This window comes from Chironomus tepperi, unplaced genomic scaffold (genome assembly GCF_022539635.2).
Source record: "Chironomus tepperi strain 1889 unplaced genomic scaffold, CSIRO-AGI_Ctep_v1 contig_298, whole genome shotgun sequence".
Lineage (NCBI taxonomy): Eukaryota > Metazoa > Arthropoda > Insecta > Diptera > Chironomidae > Chironomus > Chironomus tepperi.
Genome location: NW_027226420.1, coordinates 568155 through 584957, shown reverse-complemented (window position 1 = coordinate 584957; position 16803 = coordinate 568155). Strand labels below are relative to the sequence as shown.

Here is a 16803-nt window from a genome sequence, read left to right as displayed (position 1 = left end):
ATTTATGGATGGAAGCAAAATTTATATAATCTGTTGGCGTCGAGAAGCGATTTAAAAAAGAAAAAATAAGCAAGAAATAAAGATTGAAATGTTCTCATTTATTTAATATCTCTTTTTTCATTTTTTATACTCCACGTATTCGATCATTTCCCAATTTTTCAAAAGAAATGAATTACTACATTCGTTATGTAAAGAAAAGTTGGAAAATTATTTCAACGAATCCAAATTTATCGGAATTGAAAATGAAATAAATGATACTGAGAAGAATAAATGTATCAATCAACAAAATTAAATAGAGCACAAGGTACATGAAAGGGAATGAGACTGAAATTTTTTTTTACACGTTTGCGATTGGAAAAATAAACAACAATTTGCCGAAAATAATTTTTTTTTATACATTCTTTAAGGGGTGGGCGTTCATTAATGACGTCAATCAGCTATTATGAGTAAGTGGAATCACTCCGAGAAACACAATGTACGTTAGGAACTACGGATTGATCCAAATGGTTATTAAATGGACCTTTGTATTGGTAAGGGCGTAGGTGGCTAGATATGTAGGATCAGTTAGACTAAGTAGGCGTATGTGATATTCCCCAAGCAAAACAAAGTGGACTAGGGACTCCTTTGGATGCTAATACTGTGTAATGTGTCCTTGTGTTACCCCGGGCGTGATATGTAGGTGGATAGATGAGTAACGCAAGTAAGACTGAGCGGGAACCCCCGAGCCAAAAGCTACAGGCAATTTACTACATTTGGAATCTAAACGATTCTTTTGGATCCAAATGCCTGTCAAATGTATTTTAGAGTCGCCCAGATCGTAGTTGACTAGGCATGTCTATCGCGTCTGTGATTCCTTGTAGTCTTGTATGCAAGAACAACGGACTCTGCAGCTGTTGTCTGATGCTCTAGCTTAGTTGAAGGTTCTGAGCTTCATATTCTGTATCTTTGACTTAAGAAAGTTGATTCGGACGAGTCTTGAGTCTTGAGATCTCAAATACAGACCTGATGAATTAACCTATAAAATCCAATTGATCCACTTCACCTAACACATCATAAACAGAAGAAGAACACTTCACATCCCAATTATTCATATTGACATCACTCACAATCACCTCCATCTATTTAGTGTACCCACTGTTTCCATTCATTTTCATCATCAAAATTATACACAAAAGAGCAGCTTTAGTGGAGGCAAGAAAAACAAGTTTAGGCAGTCAGTCAAACAAAGCGCGCGCGAGAGAGTGAACAGCAAGAAGATTTGAATAAACTTTCCACGTCAAATCGATTTTCACGATTTTTTTTCTTTTGTTTTTTATTCGCAAAAAAGAAAAGAAAAATCTGAAATGAAAAGAATATATGAAACGTTAAACCGAAGGAAAGAAGGAAAATCTCAAACGCACGAGGCGCTATTCAATAAAATGATTCGAATGCACATTTAGGAAAAGAATGGAGGCAACCTTAATGAATTTGTGTATAAGAAAAGTAGAAAAAATTTTTGTGAAAGAAAAATAAATAATTTAAGGAGAAATAAATGTCAGAGCGTTCAATGAGTGGTGGAAAGGCATAAAAGGAACAAAAAAAAAAATTGAGATTCATTGGATTTAGAACAAAGTTAAAAAATATTATTTTGAATATAGAATGTATTCATGGCACGCACTGTTTTATTTTGGCATTATGATATTAAACGGAAGGAAGGGTAATGAGAGGAAAAATTGTACGTTGTCATCATTATTATCAGTTCCTTTTTATCTCTGAAATATATATCAGCACAAAAAAACACAGAAAAAAAAGCAGACATCTTAAAAAAAAGTATGTGATTCTGTGTTTAATGTCTTCCTTTTCCTTACTTTTGGTAAAGTGAGATTCTTTAGACACTTTTGAGTTGGCACAATGAATGCCGGGAAGCAATAAGGATGAAAACAAATGGAGATTACCTTTATCTCATTTCATCAAACTGAACATCTTTATTCCAGAAAGAAATAATAAAAAAGTTTCAACAAAAAAAACCTCAGACGTCGTAAGATGAAAGTTTTAAGAACTGAATTGGATGTGCGCATTTCCTGGTATGAGAATGTGGTTTGTAGCCATTAGGATGTTTGTTTTGAATCACTTTCTATTGTTCTGAGTAGATGATCTAACCTGTCTTGTTGAATGTTAAACTAAGGAGGGTATCGGGAAACTAGTATGGGTTTCCGATGTCTTGGTCTTTGGTAGATTCTTATAAATTTCAAATTATAAAGGCATTCTCTATTCTCAATGTCGTTTTTAAAATCTAAGACATAATAGAACCCGAAACATCCTGTTCAAATCTCGAACACGCTTGTAATTTCATGAGCATTGTGCAAATCCTTGTCATATCCCCAACACTCTATGTAATGATTGAGAGATTGGCTTCTGATTGGATTCGAACCCACGTACTCACTAGAGAGAGGTTTACAGATGTCTGGTTTGTTGTCTTTCCACTCCACCACAGATGCCTTACTCTTGCATTGGCAAATTCGCCTATATGTGGCTCATTCCCCCAGATTCCACTCTGCGCAGACACCAACACCCTTAACAACTAAACCACTTCAAGTCTCTAATTTGTCTCACACTTTAAACAGCCACAATTTCATTATTACTGAACATTTTTCTCGCCAAATTTAAGTCTCTTGATTTTTATCATTATAAACTCATTAAAAGTCAAAAAAATCCACAATTGCGTGCTGCACAACATTATTGCTTTAAAACCACTTGGAACGAAAATCACGAATTCGCGGTGAGAAACTTATTTTTTTGGCCCGACTTTCGCTCCCACTCCCAAACAGTTTGAGATCCTTTAAAATTAATTGGATGATTATGAATGCAAATTTTCATATTATAAAGATATCAAGCAGGGATCTTGAATATGTTTCCAATGTCAAAACGTTTTAAAAAAATTTCAATAAAAGAAGTTTCTGACAAAAGAACAGACTAAAAAGTTTTTGTTATCGTTTTAGTTGCTTTATACATTCAATCCCCTCTTTCTTTTTGTGTTTGATCTCAAATCTTGAAAGTTTTTAAATGAAATCGAGTGCATAAGGAAGAAGTTTTGTTCTTTTATTTAATCCATGATATGCCTTCACATAGGGTAGTGTTGTACAAGCTGTGTGTCGTGGTACGCCTTTGTGGTAAGCCACAGTCGAAGCAACATACGACATAAGTGGTGGGCAACCTATGTGCCGCAACAAACGACATGAGTGATGGGCAACCTATGTGACGCAACACACGACATAAGTGGTGGGCAACCTATGTGCAGCTACACAAGATATGAGTGATGGCAACCTGTATGTCGTGACACACTAGTGTGTCGCCAAAAATTGTTGGAAATCTCATGAACCGAACGCCATGTACGGATTCGGTCGAAGCTTACCACCAACGTGTGCCACGTGTTGTCCACCACAGTACTAATATGCCACGTCACACAATATGGACAACACTGACATAGAATATCTCTAAAAGATCTGACTTTTATTTGATGGATGATACAAGATGTTTTTTTTAAATAAGTTGGTAATTTCATCATAGCTTGATTCTCATGATAATTTCAGTCAGTTAAGGGCTTTTTTTGCTTTTGGGTGAAGAAAACTTTTTCCATTTCAATGTCAGCCTGAAAGAAAAGAAACTTATCTGAATGACTTTATTATATTTTTTTTTTAATATCGTGTTCTGCTCATCTCATGTTCGTTCTTGTCGGAGAACGGAAATGAGTGCGAAAAACTTCAGAGATATTGTAGATTATTAAAAGCATGAAATTTAATTAGATGCCATAATGAAAAATTAATCAAGTCAATTCTTTCAAGGGTTGTGCGGATGTTATGTGATGTTGAAGATTTCAAGGGGTGTTCAAGTTTTGTTTTATGGATTTAAAGGCTGCTTTGATTAAGATTCTTTAGGAAAATTCATAAAAAATTTAATTTTTTGAATTTAAGGTTATGTTGTCAATTTTGAAATCGAAGCAAGCTTCAACTTAATAAAAACTTGAACACCCCTTACAATTCATGCTCCGCAACATCCAAACAATCCCATTTAAATTTGAGAAGGCCAATTAACTCCAAAATGTTATTTTTCCTTTATCTCCAATTACAGGCTCTCACAGATGAAATGTTAGATGAATTGAAATCATGCTTCCTTGAAGCTTACGATGATAATCAGGATGGAAAAATTGATATTCGCGAACTAGCTCAACTCTTGCCGATGGAGGAAAACTTTTTGCTTCTTTTCCGTTTCGACAATCCATTGGAGTCAAGTGTCGAGTTTATGAAAATTTGGCGTGAATATGATTCAGATAATAGTGGATATATTGAAGCCGATGAATTGAAGGTAAATCAAAAATTTATCATTCATTAACTTCATCGATGCGTTTGAGTTTGAAAAGGACTTGATTTATAGATAACTGTATTATCTTCTAAATATATCTTCTTTATTCAACCACAAATCTAGAATTTCCTTCGTGATCTCTTAAAGGAAGCTAAGCATAACAATGATGTCTCAGAAGAAAGACTTATCGAGTATACTGATATCATGGTAAGTACAATTTCTCATATTTTCTTACATTTCCTTTCGAGCATTAGATTGCTTATGTACATGAATAAAGAAGAAATTACTTGATTGATGATCCATGAATCAATGTAATGGATTCGATACATTTTTCACAAGAGAGCATGTGCCCAATTGTAATGGTCTACCTATTCGAACAATCCAGAGTTGTTGAGAAACGCTATTTGATCTTTCTGTAGATACAGTTCTATCAACCGAGTTTTGAGGATTTCCGAAAAGTTTTACTGACTTTTATTTTTGTTAAAGTTTGTGTCAGTGTCAATATGCTATCAACAGAGTTAGTCTTTGAATTGATGGTATTTTTGGTAAATTATTGATTTATATACAGTTACAGTCAATTAGGCTAAATTCAAATCATTGTTTACAATCAGGAAGTTATTTACTTTTCAAAATTTAGTCTTCCTGAACATGATTGCTTGTCATTTTATTGATCTTTTGGTAGTTTATAGATTGAAGTTATGGATTAAACATGTAAAAAGCTTGTAATATGCACAGAAATTACTTAAATTTGAAGATTCCTAACTTCAAATTTCTACCAAAATAAGGAAAACTGAACTGATTTCAGATAACTTCATTGATCATTTACAAGTTTTCCTGAAAGTCAGATCTATCTAACTAAGTCTATTGCTTTATATAAACCTGTATCTCACAATGTCAATTAAATTGACTTCAGAATGAACAATCCGAAAATAGATTAAACTTGAAAAGCTTCATACAACTCTGCCTACCATACATACGGATACATACATTTCCCATGAAAAAAATAAGAATTCTGTCCTTTTCACGTATTATCCAAATACTTTGATATTGTCTCGGAGCAAAGAGGAACTGTAGATGCCTATTGAAGCATGTAAGATTGGATAACAAATCACGACATAAATCTTTTGTTCCCTCGCACTTTTTTTTTCTCTCGTCTTGATTCCTTAAGCATACATACAATGTTTATAAGTTGAAACAAGCATTTCTACTGCTTCCTTCTCGTTTTGAAAAAAATGTCGAGTTAATGACTTTTTTTTATATTTTTTTCCAGCTACAAGTGTTTGACGCAAATAAAGATGGTAAATAAATTTTATATTTCTTATTTAGTAAAGTATAAAGCATAAAGAATTGTATTAAATTGTTTTTCCTTCCTTATTTCTCTGCTGCATCGCTACGATCTTACAAAATCGAACAGGGAGACTTCAATTGAGTGAGATGGCAAAGTGAGTTATATTGTTGTCCATTGCTGTACTGCTATATATATTACGGTTTATATTGCAATTCCCAATGCAAATAACAAGCTTTACCAATTAAATATGAATGAATCGAAGAAAAAGAAGAAACAGATATCCATTACTAGACCTACAGTGTTCTAATGTTTAAGTTTAATTTTTGTAATGTTATGTGCCGTGCAGCGGTGCTTGTTAAATGAAAAAGTTTCAAGTGGTCATTAAGATGTTACGTAATTCTATGAGAGGAAGGGAGGATATGGATAGCAAGTAGTACAACATAGCTGATAGAGAATCCACTGCGGCGTTGTGTTGACGTCAAACTTAGTATGACATTCAGGTGCCCGTGAGCGACAATTGAATGTTGTTCTAATGTCACTCGGGAGACATTCTCTCAAGTAAATATTATTCCATGTAAAGGGTCTAAAGTCATAAAAAGCTGTGCGTACTATTACATAACATCCAAATCCTCCTCCTCCATACACACCGTGCTGCCAGCCTTCATCAAAAACTTCTTTACACCTGTAATATTTTTCACATCTTTAAAATTGTCGATTCAAGTAGCAATTACTGATGTCTTTTTCCTCATCATCATCGTTCATGCCAAAAGTGTAATTAAGCATAAATCAAGTGATGAAAATTATATTTTTTTTTTTAAAATCAAGTGTAAGGAAAAAAGTTGAAGAGATAACATGAATGATGAGCTCTTATAAACTTTTACATAAAAAAATAATCTTACACGTTCATGACAGGAGAAACTTTTTCCTTTTTACATACTTTAACTACCGCATTTACCAAAAAAAAAAAATTATATGAAAATTTTCCTTTTCACTTGTTCTATTTGCTTGCTGTCGATTTTTGCTGCTATTCCTTTAAGTACACTTAATAAATGCTTGTGCTCCTTAATTTATTTTAAGCTGCTCTTCTTGTAGAGCAAATTGCTAATTCACCAAATTACTAATGCGATTGTTGGGGTCGTTCATAAGTGATGTTAGGGCTTTTTAAGGGATTAATGTAGTTGTGGACAATCTCTTTTGTGTCACAGTCAAATAGTTATAACACACATGTGTCGTAGTACGGCAAATTATATGGCACACATGTGTCGTGGGACAACAGAAGGCATTTCACACATGTGTCGTGGCACAGCAGACGCCATTTCACACATGTGTCGTAGCACAACATATGACATGGCATACATGTATCGTGGAAAAGCTTACGACATGTCATACATGTATTGTGGCACGGCATTTGTCATGACACACATGTGTCGTGGTACGGCAGATGACATGGCATACATGTGTCGTGACACAGCATATGACATGCAACACATGTGTCGTAACACGGCAAATGACATGGAACAGATGTGTCGTGGCACGACAGCTGCCATGACACACATGTGTCGTGTCGCATCTAAGATATTTGGCGATGCACCAGTGTATCGCGACATTAAAATTATCACCCGACATTCGCAGAACTTGTCTGTTTCGCTAAGATATCCTCTTAGATACTCTTCACTTATGAACAACCCCGCACACTCTAATCGTCAATTTAATCAATATTTAATTTCAAACCTTCTTCTTTGTCTGTTTTTCTCTCTTTACATTCTCATTTTCATTGTCATCAAAATAAAAAAAAAAAACACGCCTCATGAAACAACAAACAGATTGCTTCCGGTTAAAGAAAATTTCTTATGTCGTCAGGTATTCAAGGTGAGAGAGAATCTCTTGTCATTTACATCTCATCTTCATAAAATCTAATCACCTTAAAAATTTAATTAACACGACCATTATGTCATTTTCATCACAAACATTTCAACAATCTACATGACATGACTGTAGTTGCTGTATAGCATACAAAAATTTTAATTACATTCCTTCTTTATTAATCGATTTAATTCCTTTTTCTTATTTTGGAACATTTAATACAGGGTGCCAAGAACTTGACAAAGGAGGACATTGAGAGCGTTTTCTCTCTTTATGATAGGGTAAGTAATAGTCATGAAATAAAATAAAATGTTATGCGATTGTATACCATACTTTAGAACGTATGTCTCTATGGACATTAAGCACACAAGTTCTTCATGAACAGCACAAATACTCAATTGAAGACAACATTGTAGCTTGGAATTTTTCTTCCTTTTTATTTTTTTCCATTCGTTTGCACGTGGGACTTGTTATCATTTTCTGCTGGTGATTACGCAGAACTATTTAGTTCCCAAAACAGCAATCTTGTTCTTGTCAATAAGTTTAACCTTCTTATGCAACAAAAACATTTTTTCTAAATTTATGTTGAATCACGTTCAGCTTGAGGGTTACTTAGATTATATGATTTTAGTCAGCAAATGATTCTTTTTTTGCTGTGCAGACAGTAGGTGTTGAATTTGACAGTTAATTTGAGTATTTTAAAGGTATTTGGGATGGGTGGTGTGTTCATGAACTTTTGAAGGGATTAGTTCATTAGTTACGTTCGATATTGAGTAGAGTTGAGCTTGTGGGGTGGGAGTAGAGTGAGATCGATCCTCAACCTCTCGATACCTCCTTAAAATAGCATTTTTAGGTTAATATATCTGTGCGAGAATCAAGCCTCTATGGTCTGGAGTGGTTGTGCATTGACCGGGTATTTTGAACACTCTCTATTGTGAGGACGTGTGTTCGATTCTTACTAGATACCAATTTGCAATATGCATACAATATTACAGAGTGGCTCAATAAAATCTGAAAGGCATGCCCGCTGTTTTGGGAAGCCAAAAACCCTATGCAATTATCCTTTTATAAAGATATTATAAAAGATTTCAAAAATTTCCAGCTCTTTTTATGGATGCTAATAATTTTTATGGATGTCATTTGCGAACGCACCTCCTAAAAAAAGCACAAACATACATATGACACAGAACGTATAATCATTTCCAGTTAAGTGAGTTAAAATATTCAACAAAGCTTTTTCCGGTCGTACTCGACAATAGAAAGGAACTGTTCTCTTTTATTTGAATAAGTATAAACCTATTAATTTAGCTGCGGAATTTCCAGTTTACATACATAAAATATTTTATAGCATACTTTATTGTCATATACATTTATGTACTTCATTATTTAAACGTGACTATGTCAAGGATAACAACAAGTGATAAACTTCCTGTACATACGTTTTACTTCTTTTTTCACACAATATATCTTACTTCCACTTCCACTATTCTCCCCCACATAAAAGCATTAGCCACAAATATAAGTAAATAAAATATAAAGCTGGGTGCCAAAATAGATATAATAATATCGATAAATTATCTAGTTCCTTCATGTGTAATATATTAGTAGTGTCTGTCCGGAAACTTTTAAATGCCTTCAGTCGCTTGTTGATTATTGAATAACTGAATGGAAATGGTAAAACCGAAAAGACAATAAAAAGAAAGAAATGGGAAATAATAAAGAAGAATTGGAAATGATTCAGAAGTAAAGATATAATAATAATAAATTTGAATGATTCTCTTCTTTTGGCAAATATCCAAAATATTGAGAGATAATCATCATAAGAGGATGACTTCCTTTCATCGCTTTTGGAAGTTCAGAAGCAGTAATAATTTAAGAGGATTTCGTCAACAAGCAAGCTCGAACATACTTTCATGTATTTAAGCTTGAAACTCAATAAATAAGAGACAGGAGCATGAGGAAATAACTATAATTTATTCATGATTTGTATGATGATGACGACGATAATGTTGCTTCTGTATTATGGAACTTGTTGAACAAACTCAGTAATTTAATTTTCATTTTATATCCTCTTCTTTGCAACTTCCTTTGAACACAAAAATATCGACGCTGGTACCTTTTGCACCCTTAATTTCCACGAAAAAAAAAACGCCTGCTTATGAACGTCATTCGTGACTTTACGTAACATTAAAGGATAATAATGGATCCATTGAAAATGAAGAGTTGCGAGGATTTCTCAAAGACTTATTGGAACTCGCAAAGAAGGTAAATATTAGCGATTTGTTATAAAAAATAATAATTGCATGTATAACCACGTAGATATGATGTGGCATAAAGTAAATGAATGACTTTTCGGAGTGAGAGGATGAGAAATAAGAAAGATTAGATGAAGCACATTTATGTTTACCGCGAAACTCATTCATTTTCCTTATGTTCGCTTTCATATGAAGCGTATATACATTCGGTTCTCACACATCCATTCAACTCATCCTTCCATCTCTTATCCTTTTTATTTTCTTTTCAAAAACACGCTCATTTTGATAAACATACATAATGTGGCTTTCAAATGTATATTCTTCTGAATTGATGCTTTAGGATTATGATGCTCAGGTAAGAAGAAGTCATGTACATTCTCAAACAGTTGTGGGCAATGTTTTGTTATCTGCGGTTCACATTTGTGGTTAACCTCGACCGAAACCTTACAAAATATACGGTTTTTGACAAATCCTACAATTGTGCCGCATCACAAAGGTTGCTTACCACTGTTCTATACAATTCCTTCATTCACATAACACAATCTTTTTCAAATTCAATTTACAGGACCTGAAGGATTTCGAGGAAACAATTCTACAAGGTGTCGGATATAAAGATGGAAAAATCTCGAGAAAGGAATTGACAATGATTCTCTTAACACTCGCAAAGATTCCACCAAATGAGCAATAAATTCAACATTCAACAGAACACTAACTAGTCACGAAAAACAGAAAAGAAAAAAGCTCAACTAATGATGTGCTTTTTTTTATTATTAAAAGATTTATATAAGAACATGTAGACAGAACATTTTTCTAGTCCATTTGCTAAGCAAAAAAGGGCAATTGTGAAGGATGATGAAGAAAAAGGAGAATTTTTTTATTTCCTAATTCTAGTTCTGATTACAAATAACGAACATCCTTTATCAAATTTTTAACAATACTATTTACTATATAACTTATTATTGTATGTCAGAGAGTTCGTAAATGCGGAAAAAACTGTATGAAAGGAAAGGGCCGGAAGTGTTGTTTGTAGATAGGTTTCACGAGAGCACTTTATTCACTCAAAAAAATCTTTAACTCTATTACACATTGTTGCTTTTATGACATTTTCATTTTCTTTTCGACATTGATCGAGAATATATCTATATATATAAATATACAGACTTAACTAGATCCAAACAGTAAAAAAAACATTTTTCGCATATTTCGTATCGGGTATCTTAATAATGACTTTGTATTTTTGGGAGTGTTTTTAATGAAAAGCTTTGTAACACCCAAACAACACCCAAAAAAATTATAAAAAAATCATAAAAAATATAAAAAACTTAACCTCCCCGATATGTGTGTATGTGTGTTTTACAAATTTGTGAAGCTAAAAGTTTAATGCTTGTTACTACATAACCACATTTGTGTAGTAAAATCATTTTTTAGGCTTTATTATCAATTGCAAATTCCTTTTTTATGTGATCAGGGGTGTAGTTGGAGTTGGGGTTGTAGGGAAGTGGTATTCTGAGCGGCACACCACAACGACATCGACATGACAGTCATCTGACATCGTCTAATGACAACCATTTAACGTCGTCACATGACAGCCATCTGTCATCGTCACATGACAGCCATATGACATTGTCACATTACATTCATTTTTCGTCGTCACATGACAGCCATCTGACATCGTCACGTGACAACTATATGACATTGTCACATGACAGCCATCTGACATCGTCACATGACAGCCATCTGATACTGTCACATGACAGCCATCTGACGTCGTTACAACGTTATTGTCACACTGTGTCGCTCTTGTGGTACAACACAAGAACATAACAACCCCTAACTACACCACTATCTCTGTCTATAGAAAAGGAAATGAGAAAGTTTTTAGAATATTAAACATTTTAGAAAGTTTTCATTTTACTCACTCTCTCTCTTTCGTTTTGTTCCTTATGATTAAAGAAGATTAATGACTTGTAACACCAAAATGAATGAGAAAGTTGAATGTAGCATAAAAACCTACAGAAATATGATACATTTAAAAGTGAAGAAGATTATAAATATATATACTTAAATAAATTAATAAAAATTAACTTCTATATAGAATTTTAAGCGTATTTGGCATAAAAATGGGCAAATCTATCCCAGTCGAGTGTGGATATCAACTTTGACCTTAATCTCTTTGCGACTTAATTAGAGAAAATGAATTCAAGCTTGCTATGAGAAAAAAAATAAATTCTAACCTAAAAAGTAATTTTCAATTTTCTAAATTTAGATAGCATCCACACTCGTTTGGAACCTAGCCCAGAAAATTATCAAAATCAAAAATATATATCATAAAAAGGCACAATCAGAAGAGTCATCTTTATTGAAGCGAAGCTTATTAACCTTATGATGAATACAAATCTATTTTTTCGTTTTTTTTTTTTTATTTATTTACGCCTAACTCGTAGCTATTAGACAACATGCGCTTGTCCTGCCGAAGGCACATAAGAAGTCGTTCTATGTCACATAATAAAAATATTCTCTCTTATTTTTTTTGTTTGGTGTCTTCGTTCTAATCGCGTGAATGAATACAGTACGAACAGTTGTGACAGTAGAAAAGAAGAGAAAAAAATATAAATGAAATGAGCGTCAGACGACAATAGCTTTTATATGAGGTATATACATTTTGGCGAGTCGAAAAAAAAAATGCTTATGCACGATAATCAGATAAAAACCAATAGCGATAATCAACTTGTTGCAGTACAGCGAATTATAGAGTGAATCTTCGTTATGGCAAATGCCTATGCATATAGGTTTATTTCAGAGTTGCAAATCAGGCATCTGTAACAGGCAAAAACCGTACAAATTCTTGATGAATTGTATGTTTTCTTTCAAAACCATACAAATTCTCGACAAATTGTATGTCTTTCTTACAAACTTATTTTGTGTGGGTTTTTCTTATAAAACCTTACAAATCCTGAAGAATTTTTACGGTTTTTGTCTATCCCAAGCACCTGTTTTTCAACTCTGGTTTATCCATATATGAATAAAATTATAATCACAGCAACAAAAGGATTGTATGAAAATCAAATTTAGTCGTGATCAAAATTGCGTATATAAATTTGTCGGAATTGCCATTCGAGTGTATACAATGCGAACGAACATGAATATTTTGAATCACATAAGCGTGAAAAAATATAAAAATTGTGAGTGAAATGTGATGCTAACGAAATAAATCTCTATTTGAAATGTGTTGTCTAAACATGAAATATGAATGTATGTAAAGGCAATAAAGAATAAATGATAACAATAATGAAGCTCATAAATAAACATCAGCTATTGAATTGATTCTCATTAAAGCTCATATTAAATAACAGTATATGATACAAATATACCTTAAATAATATATTTAACACATTTTTCGCTTATGACCTTTTTCTTCTAGATGTTGATGATAATTGTTAAGGAATAAATAAATTAACATTTTAAATAAAAAGTTCTATCAAAGTTCTATTTTTTAGAAGAAAAGATACGCAAAATATTTAAAATCTTAATAAATAAAAGAAGAAACTAATATTGATTGCTTTATACAGCACAGGGGATGCAAACTTTAATGATGTTCTTGTGCACGACTGTTAATGAGTTCAGTAAATTTATGGGTCATTAGTGAATGTAATGTAGGGGTTGAGTCATGCTATTAAGTAAATGAACTCTTCGCTGGGATCTTTAATAAACTAAATTGAAAATTGTTGCTGCTGACTTTTAGTTTCGTGTAGCAAAATGGAATCTTGGGATGGTGAGATATATTAAGGTTAGTCTGGTGGATCGTGAATCCTGAGCAATATCCAAAATTAGTTGAAGAAACGCTTAGTTAGTAATTAGAAATTATGTCAAATTGTCCATTCAGCAATACAGACTCCATGGTCGAGTTAGTTAGGAAATGTGAAGGACATTGGTTCGATTCTCATCAGAGACTGATTTTCCGAGTGTAACAGATCAATTAAGATTCATGACCTTTCTCAGGTGGCACAAAAGCTGGTTTTATCGTTGGCTTCCATTTGTCAATTTCTAATACCAAGTTCAATACTGTCTCTATCAACAGCCTCCTTCCAAGAATTCTTTGGATGTCCCAGTGATCCATTCGACAATCTCTGGTTTAAGGAAGCTTCTGGAGGTCTTCTAATAAAATGTCCAGCACATCGATATCTAGATACATGATCCTATTAAACACAGTCTGTTCCACCATTGTCTATTCCATAAAGTATTGCACGTCATGGACGTCATTTGACAACAAATCCCAATACAGTCTCTCCATATCCCAAGATACAGTAAAATTCTTACTGACAAGATCGTTTTTACATTTCAAAAACACTTTTCAAAGAAATTCATGAATGTATGTTTCCTCACCAAAAGGAATTTCGATATGCTACAAGCTTCAAAGCTTATTAGATTAAAGGCTTATACATTTTTCATTTTCAAAGAAATAAAAAAAGTTTCCCCTTTGTTGACACATGACACACATCATACGTTTTTTGATGACAAATATTTTTTTGAATGATCAATTTTTCATGGATCAAATTGAGCTTAGTTTTAAGACAGACTGTGAATTTGTCGTGGGAATGAAAATATTTTTCAGATCTGTCAAGTGTTGGTATCCATGTCAGGTATGGATAGGTGAGCAAGTGATTAGCCAGGATGGGTTTAATGTTGAAATTTCAATGTTTTTGTGTGAATTTCTGGCAATGCCACTATCAGGGACATAATGGAAGCTAGGAAGACATTAGAGAAGTATGCATCCTTTAACTAAATCTCATAAAAATGAAATATTTTAATTAAAAATTGAATAGATGATGAAATTGCTTCCATGATGACGAGCTATAAAATTGAAACTTTTATTAGTTTTGTTATACTTGCTTTTCAATTTACATTCTAATCGATATCAATGTGAACGGTGAACGGAGACATTTCTCTTTTTGTTCTGTTCAAACGAACACTCCTTGTTCAAATTTGTGAAGTGAAGTTGTTCCGAATGACAAATAATAATGAGTGGTTCACAACATCATCGTCATAGTCTATTGCTTAAATCCGCCTTCCTACAAGCTTATTTATCTTTCCATCACGGGTTTTCTTATTGAATTCTTCAAGTACCATTGAGACTTTTTATTCTCTTTTCGATCGAAAAAGTATCTCTGCGAATTGAGAAGTTTCACTAAACTTTTATAATTGATTGCCGCTATGTATTTGATTGAACGTGATGAAAACGATTAAATAAGTTAAATTCTTATGTAAAAGTAAATGAGAAGTGTTCAAAATTTTTTAAGGCTATAAAGGTACGATGAGAATTTTAATGAGTTTTATGGTTCAAACTATAATATAATTAAGTTTTAAAGAAGGTAGGCTATGAAAGGCTATGAAATAAGCAAGAATCATCGAAAATAAGTCCAATTTTTTTGTAAATTATTTAAATAGGCAAAGTGCTATAAATTATCAATTATTTACACATTGATTGCTGTAATACATATTATTTTCCATTATTTTCTCTGCCATATACACTTGCTTACAGGCAATTTTGAATGCTTCAAAAGCTGTTTGGCTTAATTGTTAATGAGGCATACTCTCATTAGTTATTTCCATAATTCATGATTTGATGATATGTTGAATGAATGTCATAAGTAAAACATGTAAATGACAGAATAAGTCCCTTTCATTACGCCTTTTTTTTTGGCTTTATAATGGTGTTTCTTCCACCCAACCAACTAAGAAGCTATTCTTCCCATCAAGAAAAGAAAATGATTATTAAGAAGCCATAAAAGAATGAGTTTCATCATTTCCCACACACATTTGTGTCGATTGTATAATGCAAGGATGAAAAAATATAAGTAATAAGAAGGAACATATGATGTGAGCGGATGGAACGAAAGCAGGGAGGACCAAAATGACAGGAAAAATATTTTCGTACTTTATGATGACATTCATTCCGGTGTGTATAAAACCCATCATGAATAATTCAGTTTGTGCGAATGCTGGCATTTAAATGCTATAAAATACACACAGAATCTCATGATAGAAAGACTTGTTCTTTTCATTTATACTGCACTACTGCCACTATTCATAGAAATATAAAAAAAGCTCAAAGAACTGAACATTGATTACAGGCGACAATTGGATTAACAGAAATGCAAAATGTACAACGACTAAAATCCCATTTATTATTGAAGCTTTTGCTGCTGCTTTTTTTTTTTATCAGAGCATTAAAACCAAAAGCACAACTTTTTTCTGGTCCCACAATTCTTCCACGTTCTGCATACCAAAATATACATTTTTTTACTCAATCATAAAAGCATTATGTCTCACTCACTATGGGGGGTTCATCATTCATGACGTCCAAAATTGCAGGGGATATTGAATTCTAGAGCAGGGTTGCAAAACTGGCAACTGCTATAGACAAAAACCGTACAATTTCTTAATAATTTGTATGGTTTTGTAAGAGGAAAAACCATACACATTATTAATAAATTGTACGGTTTTGGCCTATGACAGGTGCCTGTTTTGCAACTCTGATCTAAAGCTGCGTGAAATCTTATTGAATTCGAATTATGTGGCAGCGATGATGGAATTCTGAGCATTTAAATGGACGTCATTGATGAACCACTCCTATAACATTTCTCTGCTATGTTCTGTGTTTGTTTCATTTTTACCCCCAAAAACAAAACGAAAAGTATAAAGTATGAAAAAAAGGAAAATATTAATCAACCAGCAAAGCATATACACAAAAGAAAAATACAAAAAAATAAAATAAAATATAAAAATTTATGAGAATAAAAAAATTTTCATCGTTACGAAAAAAAAGAAACAAAAAGCCTTATCAAAAGGTTGCGACGAGATGGATATAAACGTGGAAAATTAAATTGTTCTTGTTTCATAGATGTTGTCACAAAGTTTTTCGTACTCTGCTTCGCTCATTTCTTCGGATTCTTAAATAAAGAAAATAAGAATCGCCATCACATTTAGTTATTTTTGCAATAAAAATGGAATTATAATTAAATTTTTTTCTCTCTTTCCTTATTAAATTTATGGATGTAT

General features: G+C 32.9%; 1 protein-coding gene across 1 annotated transcript in view; it reads left to right on the top strand.

Moving 5' to 3' along the window:
* The window catches only part of Cbp53E (Calbindin 53E), a 30499-nt gene extending 13930 nt beyond the window's left edge, over positions 1-16569 (top strand). The window contains exons 4-12 of the mRNA XM_070642439.1: positions 4108-4341; positions 4462-4545; positions 5609-5636; positions 5753-5780; positions 7450-7495; positions 7714-7770; positions 9683-9754; positions 10085-10099; positions 10310-16569. Coding sequence (XP_070498540.1) covers positions 4108-4341; positions 4462-4545; positions 5609-5636; positions 5753-5780; positions 7450-7495; positions 7714-7770; positions 9683-9754; positions 10085-10099; positions 10310-10432 — 687 coding nt within the window. The 3' untranslated portion in view covers positions 10433-16569. The remainder of the gene's footprint in view (positions 1-4107; positions 4342-4461; positions 4546-5608; positions 5637-5752; positions 5781-7449; positions 7496-7713; positions 7771-9682; positions 9755-10084; positions 10100-10309) is intronic.
* The last annotated feature ends 234 nt before the right edge of the window (positions 16570-16803 follow it).